General features: G+C 40.8%; 1 protein-coding gene and 1 long non-coding RNA gene across 2 annotated transcripts; both read right to left on the minus strand.

Annotated features, from left to right (window-relative positions):
- Positions 1-4,377: 4,377 nt before the first annotated feature.
- On the minus strand, positions 4,378-6,072 carry LOC308291221. The gene is made up of 3 exons (XR_013962320.1): positions 5,936-6,072; positions 5,425-5,539; positions 4,378-4,449 (listed from the first exon to the last, which is right to left on the minus strand). It is a non-coding gene; the product is annotated as an uncharacterized lncRNA (long non-coding RNA).
- Positions 6,073-6,960: 888 nt separating this feature from the next.
- On the minus strand, positions 6,961-18,264 carry LOC308291768 (P2Y purinoceptor 12-like; the record flags this gene model as incomplete). Its single annotated transcript, XM_080733896.1, has 8 exons — positions 6,961-7,027; positions 7,335-7,418; positions 8,224-8,402; positions 8,485-8,537; positions 16,249-16,609; positions 17,385-17,774; positions 17,875-18,076; positions 18,188-18,264. The coding sequence occupies 8 exons, from the start codon at positions 18,262-18,264 to the stop codon at positions 6,961-6,963; spliced, it is 1,413 nt and encodes a 470-aa protein (XP_080590022.1).
- Positions 18,265-20,508: the final 2,244 nt, after the last annotated feature.

A 20,508-nucleotide genomic window follows, 5' to 3' on the forward strand; every position in this document is an offset into this window, starting at 1 on the left:
CAGCATCTCTGGGGCCATTTTCCCACTCTTCCTCTGCTCCTCCCTGATGTTCTTTTTAAGAACCTTCTCCCCAACTGCCAGGTGGTCATCCCAGCCCTGCTCCAGCTTCCTCTTCCTGACCCTGTCCTGTTGTCTTTGGACATTGGCCTGCACAGCCTTATAGACTGCTGGCTGTCTGTTCAGCCAGCCAGCCAGCCTCACAGACGACCTCCTGCATCACCAACTCCTCCATTCTCTCTGCTGTAACCTAAAGTACAGAAACGCCAGGTGGGGTTAGTGGTTCTCAATTTTATTTATGTCCCCCAAGTACCCCAAAATCAATAATTTTGCAGTAAACAGCATTTAGGGAAAATAGCACATCTACAAGCTCACACCATGTTGCAATGTGTTGAGAGATTGTAGATTGGACAATAGCAAAGGTTAACATGATTTGGTGCTCTGGTACTGTGTCCTAACAAATGGAGCCACTTACTTCATAGTCCTCACGGACCTGTGATGGCAATCTCGCCTCCCTACCAAAGAGTAGGTAGAAGGGAGAGTACCTCGTTGTTGTGATGTGCATTTTGGTCTGGAGGGAAAATATATGTGCCACCTTGTGGGGTTATCTGCACTGAGCCGGGGGTCTAAAGAGAAGCAGCAACATGAGGGAGTTTCGGTCTGTTTCCTGACTATCAGACAAAAGTTTGAGAATGATTCTCTGCCCCTCCGCACAATCCTCCGCCGCCATGTTATAGTGTTCTTCGCTTGTAGATAAAACACTGGAATAAAAGTCAGACAACGACGCTGTTCTACTGTTTACTGGTGGATTATGAAGAGAGAATGAGGGCTGGATTACAGGGCTTATATATCCCATTCAGGTGGCAGGTGCATTCGATACAACAAGCAGACAGTATCATCCAATGATAGCTATGCATTAATTAAATGTATTAATTAAATGTTCAACAACATTACAAACCCTATCACCCCCCCCCCCAAAAAAAAAAAAAAGACAATGATCCACTCATCCTAAATTTAGCTTTATACAGCGCTGCTCAATATCTACTAGTACACCTATTATTCAGACATTTACTGTATTACTCACAGATATGGTCTCAGTTCTCTGTAGGCTCAAAAGAAAACGGGAGTAGCTTGCAAGAATCCACAACTAACATGCTTCAAACTAGACTGCCTTCACAAGGCTTGGGTATTTCTACAAACTTAATCAGAATACAGGTGTGCACAGTAAGAAATAAACACAATAGCACCACCAAGTGGCAGGGTGAAACTAGAGCGCATATCACAGTAAATATACATTTAACTAAGGTTTGATTCATGACAGAACAGTACATTATTAATTGTGATTTATTTATTTTACTTTTATCTTGACATTAAGTGTTTGTGGATGTTTACATGACATGTAGTTGCAGGACATATTTCTCAATAATATATTGTGTGCAGCACTGATGACAAACAAGTAACCGTTTTAATGTATTTGTCTTTACAATCAAAATCTCTCTTTCTTTTGCTGCTTAATCAAACATCATTGATACATTCCTATGTCGCACAGACATGTCAGGCAGTCATGAACTATCTGGAAATTAAATTAAATTAATGTTGTTTTTTTCTGTTTTTTTCTTTCTGAACCGTATTTCATCTAAACAAATATGGTTTAAACAACTATGATAATATGAATATACTTAGTGCTCTTGTAATGTTTTCTCTGTCCAAATCCTCAGCATAATGTCTGAGCTTTTCCTCTGAATATTGTCAAACTTTTAATCCCTTCAAACGAAGCACTTTTGATTAATTTGTAAGTGGCCATATTGCTGGCCTTGCCTGACATGTTTATTATGTGTGCCTTTGTACTGAATATTAGTTTCTAAAATAAAAGACTTCCCTTGAGCGCTCAGTCTGGAGTCCTTTTTTATAAACTTTTACTGTTTTGCCATGTGTTTCAAAATAAGACTTAACTAAATTAAACGTAAACTAGAATCAACTAAGAAAAGCTTAGCCTGCTGACCTTTACATTACTCTGTGACCTACTGTAAAGGTTCATTCCCACCGGGCAAGATAAAGATAATATCTTTCTCAATTTAAGTGGATGGCAGCATCCAGTGTGGACACTACCATCCACTTCAAATTCAATTGATTTGATAAAGATATTTTTATAGTTATCTTTATCTTGCCCGGGTGGGAATACCCTTAAAGGTGTAGTTCACCCTAAAGGTGTAGTTCTTTTTTTTCATTCACGAAACCAAACAAAAAACATTATTGAACTCAAGTCTCCATGGTGTGAGTAATCAATAGAAAAAGTCATTTTGGGGGTGAACTACTCCTTAATTCATTGTCTATGTACTTGTAGTTCTCTCACTATTATAAACTAAGATGTACGATGGTGTTGTGTGCCGAAAATAGCCAATCTTCAAGCTCACTAAGCATTACATTGTTGTGAGCTTGTAGAGCTGCTATTTTCTCCTTACAACGGAGTAGAAATCAAACATCAGGGAACTGATCTTAAAAGGACCCGACATACAACAAAACAACACTCATTTACTGCAAGAAAGGTGGCCACTTTTGTTTCAGAGAAACTGTTAACATCACAGTCGTGTGCTGCAAGCTTTATGAAAACCAAAAAGATGTGTGAACTCCATTGTGGCTGTCATTTCCTTTCATCTTGTCATTTGCTGTGGTAATCATAGAGTTATATATAATAGGTGGTAATCTGCTGCACTGGCTCTAGTTTCTGGGAGCTAAGTGAGATTGAAATACTGGCAGCTCCGTATCAAGTTAAGGCAGCTTTCTTCTGAGAGAGCGAAACTGTAGGGACTAAGGGCCCTATTCTCGTCCATACCTTACCCCTTGTCCCTAAACTCTTTCGAATTTTTGTACTATTTTGAAAAACAGCGTACAATGTGTCTATGTAGATCGGCTATTGTCATTTTTTTAAATATTTTTCAAAATAGTGAAAAAAGGCAAAGAAGTTAAGGGATAAGGGGTAACGCATGGACCAAAATATAGCTCTACTCTCTGTTTCCAATCTCCCATCCCCGCTGCGCAATTTCTATTAATTCTGTTTCTGTTGCAATACTATATGTTGCCCAAATAGTCAGAACTTAATTCTGTTTCTGTTGCAATACTATATGTTGCCCAAATAGTCAGAACTTAAAAATGTGCTAAAGAAAATTCAGTCACGAGTCAGGACACTCTCGTTGCTTTAAAAATATATATTGCAATGATATGGAATTGGTGTGGTGTGGCTCTTCTCCTGTGATTCTCCTGAACAATCTGCACAGGCTTGACAGACTGACATCAAACCCCTGCAGCAGAGCCTGATACGGTTATTGCAGGAAATTGATAATAAACATACTGTATGAGCTCCTAGGACAACCTAAAGGTACATGAATAGTAAAAGAACATGATGACATAAACGTGCACTGAATGACATGCTGACAGGACCTATTTTCGCCAAGCTAAACCCTAAACCTCTTTTTTTTACTATTAAAAAAAGAAGAAAAAAAAACATTTTTAAATGTCGATGTAGATTGGCTATTTGAAGTATTTTAAAATGTTTTTCAAAATAGTAAAAAAAAAGGCAAAGAAGTTTGTCTTTGGCACACAGGCAGTCAGTCAGTATAAAACAATAAAACATACATAAAATACACAATGCATTAAAACTATATACAATTGCATCCCACCATGACATAGCAAAAGTGCAAAAGTGATCAAGGGCTGTGGGTGTTGGAACTATTTAAACATTTTCTTATTTAAAATCTCCATTGCAGTTGGCACAAATGATGTCTTGTAACCCTTCTTATTTGCTAGAGGTACTATAAGCCTCCTGCCCGATGGTAACTGCTCAAATGAGGGGTCGAAGAGGGCGTGTAGAGTCGTTATAAATCTGAATTGCCGCATTGCTATTGTAGTTAACCACTAGGATAATTGCGACCGAAGGTCGCAGTATACCATGAGAAATGTTGCAGCTTGTCTCTGTGTCAGTTAGTCAATACACATTTTTACAGTCTCAAGACAGATTAAAAAAAGAGTTCCCAGAATAAATAAATAAATAAATACATGTAAAATGTCCAGTACTATCACAGTGTACACATTGTGGTTGTTATGGAGGTGTCTTTAGGGGGCGCTCTTCTCTCTCTTCCACCTCACTGATGTGTTCCATAGAATAATCTGACTGGATAGGAGGAGGAGGAAAAAGCTGCAGGAAAAAACATGCAGTGAACAAACAATACAACACCATTCATGATAATGATGAGAGTGTGTGTGTGTGTGTGTGTGTGTGTGTGTGTGTGTGTGTGTGTGTGTGTGTGTGTGTGTGTGTGTGTGTGTGTGTGTGTGTGTGTGTGTGTGTGTGTGTGTGTGTGTGTGTGTGTTACATTAAATGCCTTAGGATTCGTCAAGAAGGCTTTGTACTTTTCAGCAGGCTGAGGAACAGCAGGAAATATAATGTTGTCCACTCTGAAAACACGCACACGCACGCACGCACGCACGCACACACGCACACACACACACGCACACACGCACACACACACACACACACACACACACACACACACACACACACACACACACACACTTCATGAAGGTTTTAGCTTAAAAAAAGGGCATATCCTTCCTGTAAAGTGGTGGTGTTTAATACTTTCGATCTCTGGTTTGGAGAAGTTTCGTGTGCAGTTTCCTTTTTAGTTATTTTTGTATTTTTCTCCCTAATCCACAGTTTACACAGAGTTATTCTACTGTGACCACTATGCTGCCTACCTTTAGAAAATATTGATTTAAAACACCAAATGGACCCTTACAAGTCTGTAACTCAGAGACTGTACAACTTGAATGAAATAGTCCCGCTCGGGTCCATTTGGTTCCATTTGAAGTTAGTTAAATTAACACATTTTACTATATAAATTGCGGTCCCAAATATAATAATACCATTAAATGGGGGTCCGTAGCTTGATGCATGTCAAACCGGTGATCCTTGAAATGAAAATGGTTGAAAATCACTGCTAGAGCCGTAAAAATCCTCTCTTACTGTGGTCCCTTTAGCCTGGTTCCAGACCCTGAATCGCTAGCCACACTCCTTTAAATTTTTGTTTCGGAATAATGGAGTGAATAGAAACAAAATGTCAATTCAGGCTGAGTGTCAGGCTAGTGGTCCTTGGCATATCTTTTCAAATTGGGGTCTGCAAGCTATAAACTGTCAATTTAGGGGTCCTTGACATGAAAAAAGTGAACCACTGCTGTAATGGGTTGACAGACACTCAGGATTTTGCAGTGTTTAAGTGTGGAACAACTGACACTGAAGAGGAAACACATGTGGGAGAGCAGCAGGAATGGAAGACAAGTGTGACAGAGAGAGAGAAAAGGAGAGAAAAGGTGTGTGAGAAAAGGGTAAAAGAAAAAGTGTGAAATTGAACAAGTTAGAGAGAGTGAGAGTACCTGTGACGTTTGAATAGTAGCAGCACAGAGAGGAGGATCATGGGTAATAACAGGACAATACTCATGAGTAACCACTTGTTGAGTTCACCGGGTCTCGATGTACTTGGACCTAGAGCTACACACACACACACACACACACACACACACACACACACACACACACACACACACACACACTCCAGCTGTGAGATAGCTATAACGTGGCTGCCTCTAATTATCCATGTGTCAGTATGTCCTATTGGTAATGACCACCAATGTTATTGTTGTTGTTGTTGTTGTTGTTGTTGTTTTTATATTGTCTATCAGCAGGCTATTCTAAAGTTGAGTTGTTCCTTTCTCCTTCCAACCAATAACCAGCAAGGAATGGATGTAGTATATAATAACTATATATATATATATATATATATATATATATATATATATATATATATATATATATATATATATATATATATATATATATATATATATATATAAACCACAAATGGCTTGTACTGAAGGTGTGACTCACTGAAGGTGGTACTCCATTTACTCCAGTGGTGAGGACCTAGGCAAAACTCGCTATTTCGTGTGCGTAGCTTCACTTTGTAGGGAAGTGTGGAATCTGCATTTGATTCATCATACAGCCGCTGGACATCTCGACTCGTGTTTATGGTCTGGTTTGGAAGGAGTGAATGAACATTACCAGAGTTAACTTAATAACACTGAGACATGGAAGGTAAAAACATTCTTTCTTTCTTTCTTTCTTTCTTTCTTTCTTTCTTTCTTTCTTTCTTTCTTTCTTTCACACACACCAGTATAGAGCCCTGAGGGACTCCAGTCAACCATATGGAGTTTAAGTTGTTAAATATTGGCGGAGGAATTATCACCCCTCATTATGATGTCATTATGAGATCAACACAGTTATGGTCATGATCTTCATTAGAATATATCAAACATCTTGACTCAGTCTTGATCTCCCCTGTCGGTTTCGTTCTTGAGTTGATTTGGTCTACCTCTTTTCAAAGTTCAATGATTTTTACATTCAGAGATGCTACAAGCTCATCATGTATTGTATAGATCTGCTATTTTCTTGTACATTGTAACCTTACTTTTAGCTTTCAAGAGCTTTCAAGGTGACTGAATGTTGGATAAGGCATATTATCACTAAACTCTACACACTGTTCTCAAACATTGAAATTTCAAGGACCCAAGTTTGATATGCATGAGATTAGGCCACATCCTTTAAATGTATCACATCCTTGATTTTATACCTATATCTGGGGCACCAGTAGCCAAGATGCTGGCACTAACAATCACACCATGTTCAAAGTCACTTGGATCACATCACTTGGTCATTCTCATGTTGGTGGAACTGTAACTGAACCTCTTAGCCCTTTATCACTCTCTTTTTGGAGGGACTCTATGTTAATGAGATGTGTTAAGCAGGGACATGAAGTAGCCTATACGTACATACAGTGTACTTTACACACCTGTCCGTTGATGTCCAACTGGTAATCGAAGCATTGAGGTGGAACGTCTGTCCGAGTAACTGGTTTATCCCAACTCACAACCGGACTTCCATTTATCAGGGACACATCGAACGCCGGTGGAGACAGGACCTCTACATAGATGCAAGCGCAGGCACAGACGCACACACACGCACACGCACACACACACACCATCGTCGTCATCATCATTAATAAAAAAATAATAATCCAAAGTCAATAACAGTAAAGCCTAATTCACAATGAAATATATTGTTTTCAGATAGAAATAAGGCTCAACCTAGTGGTTGTATGTGCCTTGGGATATTACCAATTGAATCAATTCTGACATAGTATATTGTCCATGTGTCAGGTAGGGACACATTGATGCGGAGCATTATGTATGATATGTTGTCCTCTTTTGTGTGTAAAAGACTTGCAGACTTGACTGTAACTCCTCTCTCCGATGTTCTGTCCTCTTTGAGCGTCCAGTTCCTGTAGGAAATGGTCTTTGCACCATCACAAGTACTGGGTAAACAGAGTGAGAGAGGCACACAAACACAAAATAAACATATTTAAGTTATTAGTTAAATGAAGGTTCACCACTGTCCCCCATTGCCAGAAACAAGAGATAAAAACATGTTCTGTAAAGATTTCCGGCACAATGTTTTCAATGTTGCGGATAACCCTGTCATAATGTTAATCTATTTTAACAGTTAAGGTTAATCCAAACACTGGATTAGTGCAGCAGTGTTCATTTCGTTAACTAAAATTATGCCGAAAGATGTTCGCTGACTACCTTTTTTCAATGACAAAAACGAAATAAAAACTAAGCTATGAAATGAGGTAGCCTACTAAAAAATAGGTAAAGTTAAAAAATGAAAATAAAGTATTCTATAAAACAGCCAACATGTTTCGACCGGTTACGGTCTTCATCAGGGCAAGAACTGAAAAACTAAGCTATGATGACTAAAACTAAGACTAAATATATTGAATTACGTCAAAACATTGGTTGCGCTCGGGTGCTGCCCTCTGAAAGTGGCAGATCTACAAGCTCACAACGTGTCACAGCGCGCCGCATTGTGAGCTTTTAGAATGGCTACTTTCTCCATGCAACCCAGTGTAAAATCAGCTATCAAGGCCAGACAAAAATACATTTTTGTTGACAAACTCAACCGTAGATTTAACTCGTCTGGTCTCTCTCCAGACATGTCCATGTTCACAACTACCCATCACATAATGACAATGTATTATCGGAGTGTAAAAGGTTCTCTTTAACGTATATACTGTGACAGGAAGCAAACTAGGGACTTGTGAGAGGGTCAGAGCTTACCTGATGGAGCCTGAGACTAGGCTGTCTGCGGGGAAAGGGTCTAATATGGTGCAGTTGACTGTGTTGGTTGGATACAGGAGGCAGGATTCAGAGAAAGAGATAGATAAATCCTCATCCTCACACTCCTCATTAGGCTCTGGCTGCATCTCTCCTGCAGAGGTTCTGTTATAGCAGAGCACCTGCTGAATTGACAGACACAGGGACAAGATTAACTAAATGAAAGACAGAAAATCTTAAGTGAATGAATAAATTGCGACTCACCGTTGGGAAATCCATAGACGTATTGCATAGATCTGAATGATGGTTGTCCGCATCTGTCAATGGAGAAAACATAAATATTATAGAGAATAGAAAAGAAGAAAAGTTGATTATACATATTACTATGAAAACAAATAAGTCTGACACACACACACACACACACACACACACACACACACACACACACACACACACACACACACACACACACACACACACACACACACACACACACACATATTGTTCACTCACCACTCCAGTGACACAGAACCAGGAGAAAGGTCCAAAAAGTACGGATAAGAGAGAGTTTCTTAGCCATCCTGAACACACGCACACACACACACATACCCACACACACACACACACACACACACACACACACACACACACACACACACACACACACACACACACACACACACACACACACACACACACACACACACACACACAGAGTATTAAAAGCCTGACCAAACAGGGTGTCAACCATTTTTCACACATCACTGTAATGTACAATAATTGCCAGCTTGTACTGTCATTTCCTGCGTTTCACAATTCCCTTCAGTTCTGAAATTGATAGAGGCTGACCAGTAGTAATGCTAAGTAGTAAGTAAGTGTCAACTTAGCATTATTATAACTAGATCACATAGTATGGGTTGACAGTGACACCCATAATAGAGGATGAATTATCTCACCACAATCTCTTTTATTTAATAGTATGGTAGGTTGTAATGTTTTACTCCCACAAGGCGCAAATAATGATTGTTGTCAAGCAGCATCACACAACATGGCAGGCCCCTCCATTGAGTTCTGACAAACCTCACAAAAACTTGTGAGATTTGCCGCTATTACTTTCAATGGTACTGATTCCCTGCCAGAGGCTACGCATCAAACTACCGTTTGATGTATAGCCTATGGCACAGTGAAGTAGAAGGAAGATGAAAAGTTATATTTAATGGTCTGCTTTGATGCCGATGACACATCTTTTCGTGTTTCTCAGAATATGCAGTACCTCCACATCGCTCCTACAGTTTGTGTCAATACTAGGGACGTTGTGGCTGATTGTTTAGATGGCTAGAACATGTTGCCCGGTCCTGTGACACTAAGGGTTGGTCACCTTCCCCTGGCAGGTAAATACATTTACCTTATCGAGGGCTTGGAGCGTAAAGGCCCAAGTGACATTTTTGGCAAAAATGACTTTTTTCATCATTTTAAAAGTCCCCATGAACACTTTCAGATGGTGAAAATAATTCTTAATAATACATTTTACTTTTTGAAATAAAGCCTAAAAAACTAAAAAGGTGTTGCGCAAATGGCCCAAGTGCACGTGCAGTATACCAAACCAGGGGCCCCTGGGTGCCACAGACACACCGTTGCCCCAATACGCACCAAACTTGGCACAAACACTGTTCAGAAGAAGGCCTTGTGTGGCCCCCAGGGACCATATTAGGGCCCCTGGAGGGTCCTGGGTGCCAAAGGGAAACAGGGATGTAACTTGCCGGTAACTGCTCCAATCCACAACAAACAAAGATTAATGGGCTAGTCCCAGTTGTTCTACGCCCAGTTGTCCTACGTCCCAGTTGTCCTATTGTGTCCCAGTTGTCCTACTGTAGCCTGGCTGTATGGGCTAGTCCGCGAACTGACTGTAAAGCAAGCGATCTTCATCCCATTCATGCGTTTATCGTGCGCTTGGCATAAATATGCGCTTGGCATAAATATAACGATTGCATTCACCACGGCGGGCACTCGTGCCTGCGGCGCTCGGGCGCGAAGAGCAGGACCAAGGTCCGCTGGCCTTCGCGCCGCTTGCAATGTCGTGGACAATAATTACAGCAGTAGGACGGCGAATTTTCGGCAAGAGCTGTACACTACTTGAGTAGCTGTACGAATGCTGAGGTGGGGGTAGGCTACATGTAGCTCCAGGCTACAGTAGGAGAACTGGGACACAGTAGGACAACTGGGCGTAGGACAACTGGGATTTTCCCAGATTAATCAGGGGTCTGCCATCAGAGTGGCCACACCAGAAGCCATGTGTGGCCCCCAGGGGCAAAATAAAATGGCCCCTGGGTGCCACAGCTGCACCGTTGGTCCACTCTGCACCAAACGTAGCATAAACACTGTTCAGGGATTTGCCATAAAAGTGGGGCCACAGGCATAATGTTTCCCAATTACGCACCAAACTTGTCACAAACACTGTTCAGGGGTCTGCCCTGAGAATAGTCACACCAGGGGCCACATTAGGGGCCTCTGGGTGCCACATGCGCACTGATTCCCCATAACGCACCAAACTTGTCACAAACACTGTTCAGGGGTCTGCCATGACAACAGTCACTCCAGAGAACATGTGTGGGGGCACATGGGGACCACATAAGGTAGGCAGAATACACACACTAATGTATTGTCAATCTGTGACTCAGAGGTGGGCTGTGGACAGTTCACTTATTTTGTCTTGTTACTGTCTATATGTCGCGGCCCCTGGTTTGACTATCGTTATGGAAGTCCACTGAACAGTGTTTGTGCCATATTTGGTGCAGATCAGAGCCGAAATTACTTCGGTTCTGCTTTGTCCAAACTACAATATGACATCATTCAGAGGTTCGGGGGGCGCGTAGCCGGATTAATTTGGTTGTTCGGTGCCTCCAAGATTTTGTGACTCCCCAAACCAAACTCTCTCTAAAGTGGAGGATGCATCGGCCATTAGTGTCAACCCCTAATATACGTAGGTCTACAGTATGTCCTGAACGGGAAAGCTAGTTGGAAGTTTGTATCTCTAGAATCAATTGTTATATCAAATTGATTGGTTGGTGTGATAAAAAATGATAATAATCATCCAATTGTAGCTTCACACAAAAAAACATTCCAACAATGCCCAAAACAATATTATACATAAATGTGTACTTTCACAATTGCTTAGCTTTGATTTTTTTATTAAGTAGTGTATGTAGATTCGTAGTCCTTCCAACGTCTATACCTGTAGTTTGAAATTAGTTCCTGCATGTAAGCATTGTTAAGAACTTATTCCAAAATATGTTCAAAATTATAGAAAATTCTTACCTACTTGCGTGCTTCAGTGACCGCGTCCGTGAGAGCTGTAAATGACATAAGTCTGTCACATGGTCTTATGAAGTCCGGGGACAGGACCTTGATGTCACAATTACACACATACACACACACATGCAAACTGCAGTCATCCAAACTGAAACCACACAAAAGACCACACTTCCTTTGTTTGAGTAGAACATAGGGGCCTACTGATCTACTGAAATATACACATTTAAGTGGTTAAATGGCATTGCACTAAAACTAGCATTCCAAATATCTCAAATGTGAAATGCATGGTCAAGCATGGTGATATAATAACAATAATATTAATATTATTATTATTATTATTATTAATATTATTAAAGGACAAAATGAGGTGGGGCGGCATAGCTCAGGGGTAGAGAAACCGTTATTAAAGCATGAAGGGTTCCCAGTTCGAATCCGGGCTCCCCCTGTGTTAATGTCGAAGGGTCCTTGGGCAAGACTCTGAACCCCACATTGCTCCCGGTGAGCAGGTTGGTGCCTTGCATGGTTTCCTCCGCCACCGATGTATGAATGTGTGCGTGAATGGGTGAATGTAATGCACAATCTCTGTAAAGCGCTTTGGATAAAAGCGCTATATAAATGCACCATTTACCATTTACCAATTAGGTCATATCAAAACAGTTACCAAGTATTCCTCTGGATCTAGACTTGCTCAAATCAGCAAGCAAGCCTGCTCCGACTGCAATCAATCTAGCCTACGATACAAATACTGGTATTAGATTAAAGCAGTCTTAAACTATTACCAAAATAGTTTTTGGTACCTCAACTAAAGGATGGGCATATTTGTGTCTGGCACATAGCACCCTGCGGTCAGCACCAGGCATATGCACATACAGCACGTACCAATTATAGTGCCCAAGCACTTCTGCTTTTAGCCAGCAACAAGGAAACTGGCATGCACAACTCAAGAGTATGCGTGCATGGTAGAAGAAGGAAACAGCCCCCAACTTCCTCAGCATTTCAGAGAAATATGTAGGTGTGAAGATTTTATGACATGGCTATAGCACATCCATCTCATTGACGTCACACACAATAGTGTGAACTGGCTATGTTCCGTAACAGGTTAATCAATCAAAAATAATTAGGGCTCCATTAATCATTGTAATATACTTTACTGATAGAGTATACAGACTACATTACACATTTGCTACCGTCCTCCAGTAATTAATATGCGTTATTTGTCACGATCTGTGTCTTGTGCTGTCTCCCTGTTGTTTTGTTCTTGTGTTAGTAGGTCTTCCTTGTTTCTTAGTTTTAGTTAGAGTTTTACTTTGCACTAGTGTTTTTTAGTACCTGTTACCGGTCTTGATTGTTCTGTTTGTTAAACTCAGTCACCTGTGTCCTGTTAATCCCCTGGCCTACCCCTGTGTTGATTGTCAGTTGTGTTTACCTGTGCTTGTTTATCCCTTTGTGTATTTAAAGACATATTATAGCATGGTCTGTGCATGGTCCTTGTCAGTGCGGAAAGCCACAAATTCCCCCTATTATTATCCCTTTCCAATTGGGTGTTATTGTTCCCCGAGATGAATGCCGATCATATAGTGGTGACATAACTGACATGAATTTAAATAATAAAACATGGACATACATACCAAGATGTATTTCACAAACTTGCCAGATTCATAATATTTCAGAGCTGTATGATGGTAGGACCTACCACTATGACACCCCTGGTTTCAGAGGGTAATCTTTTTGGGAGCGCAATGCAGATTTCTCACTACAATAAGTGGATAATGATCAGAAAACTACAGTACAAAACAAGTTGATCCCCGGCTAGGTGCTGTCCATGGTACTGAAGCCTCCCCCCAGACCTGAGCTGGGAACGAGCCCCCACAACGACACTTCACACTACTGACAACACTCCTGCCACTAGATCACTTTATGTATATATTCTTCTTTTTTTGCAATAGCTTTTGACACTTTATGTTTTATTTATCTTTTTTTGTGCTTGCTCTTTGGACTGTATACTACAGTACTCTTTTTCTTTTTCTTACTTCTCTGTAACTTGTAACCTTAACTGCTGTGCTGCCTCTGGGCAACTGAATTTCCCCCGTGGGATAATAAAGGTATCTATCTATCTATCTAGATAATGTGCTGAAGGATATTGGCAGCCGTGTTGATTTTGTCGACTAAAACTATTACTAAACATGTTTGTTGACTACCTTTTTGACTACTGACGAAAGCTATGATGACTAAAACTAAGACTAAATATATTGGCAATTTCGTCAACAAATAAAAACTAGACTAAAATGTTAAAGGGTGACAGGAACTAGTGGAGAAGAGATCCAGTAGAACTAAAAGACATGTAATTTTATGTTTGGTTGCGCTCGGGTGCTCTGAAAATAGCTGATGTACAAGCTCACACCGTGTCGCAGCGCGACGCGTTGTGGGCTTGTACATCAGCTATTTTCAGCATGCAACCAATTGTAAAATCAGGTAATACGACGCCATCAAGGCGCCAAAATAGATTTTTTTTAGACATAATAAAATCTTATGATATTTAGTCAACTAAAACTAAAACATTTCAGATGACTAAAATGTGACTAAAACCAAATTAAATCCTTATTGAAGCCTTAGTTAACCTTCACTATGGTCTCCCAAAATGTAGCAGGAATGGCGTTGGCTCAAAAGAGCTTTATTGGCATGAGAAAACATACGTTTACAGTACATTGCCAAAGCAAGTGTCAAACACACACACGCATGTTGACCAGTATGTTCTACCTCTTTCAAAATGTAAATAGCAATCTATATCCACAACCTTCCAACATCCATCGTGCATTGCGCAAAATGTGCAGGCAGCTTCCGGCGCCGCATCCGAGTGTGATCTACAAGCTCACAACGGTTGCATCTGCGATGCGACGTGAGCTTGTATGTCTGCTGTTAACCGGAAGTGTCCCGCAAATAATGCTACAGTAAATTCTCGCGGAAACAGGTGGATACATACTTAACCAATAACAAAAAGTGCTTCACAAGAACAATATTGGTGTAACTAAGAGATTCACTGGTAAAACAACAAATTCTACATATCTAACTATGACATTCACACTCTTTAAGTTTAACTTTTACTTCACCAGACACTGCAGGTTTTAGGATTTTTTTGTTGCTGTTTTGTGTGTTGTTGTTTTTTCTTGCATGTGAGAGAACAACACAATTAAAGCAAAGAATGAACTTGCTTGACTTCTAACGTATTTCCTGAAGCCTTTCCTGCATGCTTTCCCCTAAATGCACCCAACTGTGACCTGTAGTAACGATTCAGTTCAGGTTCACATTATGTTATGTTAGCGGTGGATCCACTCTGGATCAGATATCTGTTGTTGTATTTTCATGTCAATTGCAAGAGCAAACCTTTCTTATGGTCTTTCATGGGTGCAGCACCTAAAAGAACGACTTAATACTGACTCCCTGATAAGAATAGTGACAAAGTCCATGATTAAAACTTTATATGACTTTATTAGGCAGGTGATTATTTATACCGGTATATACAGTACTGTCTATGAGCCAAAACATAGGTAAAAACAATTATCAATCCTCTTAGCATTTCCTATCAGGCATCCCGGTGTCCCTTTCTCTCCAGTTATTTCTCAAGAGTGCCATTGAACTGTAGCAGTTTCATTTTTAGCAAAGGGGAACCAATGCTGAGAGCTGGGTGGAGTGATCCCACTGTTCTGTTCCACGGTATCAGCTAATTCAACAGGAGAATGAAACTGGAGTGGGAGGGAATACAGTAAATACACAGCACTATTAATTTGCAATAATTTGGTGGTAATGATGATGATGATGAATATGTTCATGACTGCAAGGTTTTGTAAGTTCAAGTTGTGGGAGGTTGGGGAAACACCTACACACACACACACACACACACACACACACGCACGCACACACACGCAATTCATGTAAAGATTCTAGAGAAAATATCTGTCCTCTGAAGTGGTAGGGATGCTTATTTTTCATTTCCTGTTTGCAGCTGCCCTTGAAGGCAGATTTGTTTGTGTGTCTGGTTTGGAGAACTTTATTGGGGAAAGATCATGGGCCACAAGTCTGTTTATGCAGTTTCTATTTAGTTATTTTAGCATTATCTCTCTCTATTCCACTGTATTTGCACAGAGCTTTCCTACTGCATATATGTTTGCCTTTAGAAAATAGTCTAAGGTACATCCAAAGTCACATACTACAATATCATTTATGTGTAATAATGTTCTACATATTCTGAGTACATACACAAATGATGCACCCATTATCGAATCACACGGAATGTTAGGGAAATGCCCTATCTGGTGGCCAGCAGAAGTACTACACATAAATGTTCCCATTTCATCATTGTTATGTTACAGTGTTCTACATAATATGGTTATCTATCTATAATACAATGTATTTCCTATAACTTCACTAACACCAGCTCAGTTCAGGTGAGGTGAACAGTAGGCTACAGTTGTTCATCTCTGGACCACTTATTTGGCACAATCCTCAAGGCTATGTTCTGGGAAGCATATTATTTTAAAAGCCAGGCACATGCCGCTTCTGGGACACATCTGACATGTGTCTGAATCAAGGCATTTTGTAGAGTGGACACGAATCAGACATACACTGTAGCAGACATTTAGACATTTCCTGTCACACACTGTGACATCTCTTGCTGCGTTGAAGATACTGCATCCATAGTGCCTTGTGGGATGGTCTTACAACTCAAGGTGGCCACTAGTTGTCTCCGGAACTTTTTACAAAGGAATATGTAGATCAGTGGATCCAGACACACATTCATGCTCGACAGCCACAAGGTGGTCTCCTTTGTGATGTGGACGGCGTTCACCACTCTGCAGTTGTTTGCTGCGTTTCGGGTTTGGATCAGTGTGTAGGGAACAAGGACAAAGTGGAAGGGAGCAAAGCAGATGAAAAACACTGCTACCACCACAAAGACCTTGGCGTTGGTTCTGCGACTGGTCGCTTCAGAGCTGCTCCTGGAGGCTGTGTATGACTTGTACACGGTCCTGCTGATGAAGGTGTAGCAGAACACCATCAGAGCCAGTGTGCCCCAGAACACCACCTGGACACAATACATCAACAGGAAGCACAATAAAGCACTGAGATGCCACCTGAGAGGCCCTTGTATTAATTCCACCTGCAGAACAAAGAGCTGGAGAGACGTGGAGTTCCCTGTAACTGAACAATCACTCTATAGCAATGATTATATAATCATCTATAATATAACTATGACAAAGTTGTGGGTCCCCACGACTACACAACTTTTACAAGCAATCTCTGGCATGCTTTGTAAAAGTTTACAAACCATTACTTTGGCATTGTATGACAACATCTTGGCTGGCTGGCACATTTTTATTTTATCACTTTGGCTTCTTTGAGTTCACTGTCAGCAATCAAACAATTGTCAATGTATATCATATAAATAAGTAAAGTAAGTAGTAAGAGTGGTCTATTGTTGGTATCGACCCAGAATGAGGGTATTTATCCTGTTTTCAATGAGCTAGACCCCTGGGAGATGGATCGCTGAGTTGGAGCAACACCTATCAGCTCCCAGTACTTACCCTGCAACTTAGTTTCTCAAGCCATTCTTCTCATACCCAGCAGTTGGCAGTGGCGGGATCGAATCCAAAAACGTAATGGTCCAAAGGCAAGAGCTGCGACTGAGCTACCTGGGCAAAACTTATTTACAACTTATTATAAATAAATACTACATTGGGTTGGATTGTTGTGACAAGGCTCACGTTGCCTAGCCCTTCGATCTCATTACTCGTTGCATTTAGACAATTACTGCTTTGCAATTTACAATTACACATGTTTAGATTACGTAGATGCGTTACCTGACAGAAGTAGTTGGATGCTTCATACGCGATCAGACCCAACTCGCTCTTCAGGTCGGTGCATGTCAGTTTGTCTCCAGAGAGCTGTGGTGGCTTGTCAGTCAGGATGATGTCTGGCAGCGCTAGAGATAACATCACCACCCAGACAGTTGCACTCAGCACCTGACCAACCCTGACCTTCTGCAGAGCATATTTCCCAAACGGCCGGACTATCTTCAGGTAGCGGTCCAAGCTGATGAGGCCCAGGAAGAGAATGCCGATGTACATGGAGGCGTAGAACAGAATGCCTGAGTATCGACAGAAGAAGACACGCAAGCGCCAGGATCCCACACCAGCATCATTCAACACCTTCACAGGGATGGTCAGAGTCATAAGCATGTCAGCCACCACCTACAGTATTGGTGAAGGCGAATTATATAATTAATCATTTTGTTGTCTACATATTTTTTGCACTGATAAATGTATTTCCAGCACAAATCCCTTCACTCACCACATTCTTTAGATAGACCACAAATGTGGAGGTAGTTTGGATGTTGAAGAATATCCATGCAGCCAGACTGTTCAATACAAGGGCCACTAGAAAGAGGATACTATATAGACAGGGGAAAACCACAGCAGTCGCCATGGGATCTAGAATGCACTTGGTGGAGCTACCTGATATTGTGGTGTTCATCTTCACAAGCTTGGTGGACCTTGAGAGTGGAAAGGAGGACACAGGACACAGAGAGGAATTTGCATTGTGTGAGAGAAAACACTATGCATAATGGGGTTTCCAACAATAGTGGTACAGTCCAGCTCACAACCAAGACATCGTGGCAATGTAAAATCCATCAAGCCTCAGAATGGTGAAGTAGAGCAGTGTGTTCTTCACAGCTTTCATGACATCTGACAATTCAGCACTATTTTCTTTGGCAGTGACTGACTCCCTAGTCCCTGTGTAGCATACAGTTTAACCTGTGACATGTGTAGCATGCATTGCCTCCATCAGTGCAGGTGCACATATTATTGTAGGGGATTTAATGGATCCCCATTAGCTGACGTCGGAGGGACAGCTAATCTTCCTGGGGTCCAAATAAGATACATACAAATATCCTATAAAAAACATGTAAATACATAATTACAATGCATAATAAAAATAAAATAAAAAAAGAGAAAGTGGAAATGGAAGAATTTGTTTTACTGTTAAAGTTGAATGAAAAACAAACAAAAACAAATAAATATTGTCAGACTGTGTCAAGCTGCCGAACTGGAAAGGGTTAAAACCTATACTAAACCTACATACAATAAATACCTGTTAACAACTTAAAGTACATTTTAGACCTGTGGTTCTCAACCTTTTGGGGCTGGCGTGCCCTATATGCAATATCCAACTCACTTACCACCCCTACACCCAAATAGATTTTGAGCTAAGATTCTTCTAAAAAATTATATATACAGTATATTTATTATTCTGTGGTGCACTGCTTATAATTTTGAATCTCAGTAATTAATGCCAATTATGCCAGATGTTATATTAAACTGGACTTACGATGTGAAATCTCTGGTGGTGTGGTCCTGTCAGAATGACAATGAGTTTGCCAGATTTCCTCTTGTCAGTCTCAGCGACTGTTAAGGTCTCTGAAGATCAGACTATCAATAGTTTTTGAATGCTACAGAGTCTGTAATCATAAGAACAGGAACCGTACATCTCTAAGCGACCAAACCTGCAGAGCACATTTGACCACAATGTGGTCAACTACATTTGTTGTGTAGATTCCTCACAGAGATGTATCATGACCTATATATGAAGGTTGACATCCTCTCTCCTCTAGCAAAAAGAAAGTGCGTATACTAGCTAATATTGATGCACTTCTGTGTGTGTGTGTGTGTGTGTGTGTGTGTGCGTGCTTGCGTGTCTGTCAATCTGGTATCCTAACATTCATAATCCACTCTAACTCGTCTTATTTAGGTACTAGTAGTGGGTTGAAAACATGTTAACTGTTCTAATATGGACAAGCCTAGTATTAAAGCTTATTACGTATATGATACTTGACAAGAATGCCTTGGACATATTTTCATAAATAGGCCTTTTTTTGCTTGATGATGACCTGATATAGCCTATATCGGCCCTACACTCCGGTACATTAGGTGGCGGTAATTTTATGGAAGTATATACAGACTAGACCAGGGGTATTCAACAAAATTGTCCAGGGGGCCACATTGACAGAAACCCAAGGGGCCAGGGGCCGCACTAACTTTTTTTCAAAATTGCTCCAGGGGCCACAAGGAAGGTCCCCGCGGGCCGCATTTGGCCCGCGGGCCGCCAGTTGAATACCCATGGACTAGACCTTACCCGTTCGAAGATATGTGCTCCAAAATATGTGCAGAGTGTCGGTTGTGGGGAAATTACTGTAACTGGTGCGTGCGTGAGAATATGTGGGAGCATCATAATGTAAGGAGCAGCTCATGGAGGAGTGTATATTTACTAGTGTATATCTATTACGCCGGCCTCCCCTCTAGGTCGCCGCGTTGCATCTATAGGAGTAGATATTCGGCGAAAACAAACCCCTGAGGTACAGGGTGGCTTTGATCAGATTCTATTGCAATTGGGCAGTTTATGTATCACGATAGAGGCCACGATCATATATATTATATATATATATATATATATATATATATATATATATATATATATATATGGCCTTCGGGCCGCAAAAGTCTAGAGTTCAGGCCGCTGCGCGGCCCTCACCGCCATGTTGCGGCAGCGTGGTGTGTAATGGTCAAATATGGGTCAAAAAAAAAAGTTTTGAAAAAAAAATGTTTGAGAAAAAAAAAGTTTTTTGAAAAAAAGATTTTTTTGAAAAAAAAAGGTTTTTAGAAAAAAAAAGTTTTTTGAAAAAAAAAGTTTTTTGGGAAAAAAAAGTTTTTGAGCTGTGTGGAAACACAGCTTCAGTTAAGAGGTGATCTCAACGCGGGACTTTCTGAGGACTTTTTGCCCGTTGGCTGTCCATGTCACATGGTAACCGAGCTAGTTTCATGATTGGGAGCGGCCCTCCAGACGATGGGGCGAAAGAACTGCATTAGGGCCAATAGCAGGGCAGTTTACCGCTCCTCCAGACTGTGGAAAAAAGGACTGGTGTAATGA

This window comes from Nannobrachium achirus (genome assembly GCF_963921795.1).
Source record: "Nannobrachium achirus genome assembly, chromosome: 9".
NCBI classification, from domain to species: Eukaryota; Metazoa; Chordata; class Actinopteri; order Myctophiformes; family Myctophidae; genus Nannobrachium; species Nannobrachium achirus.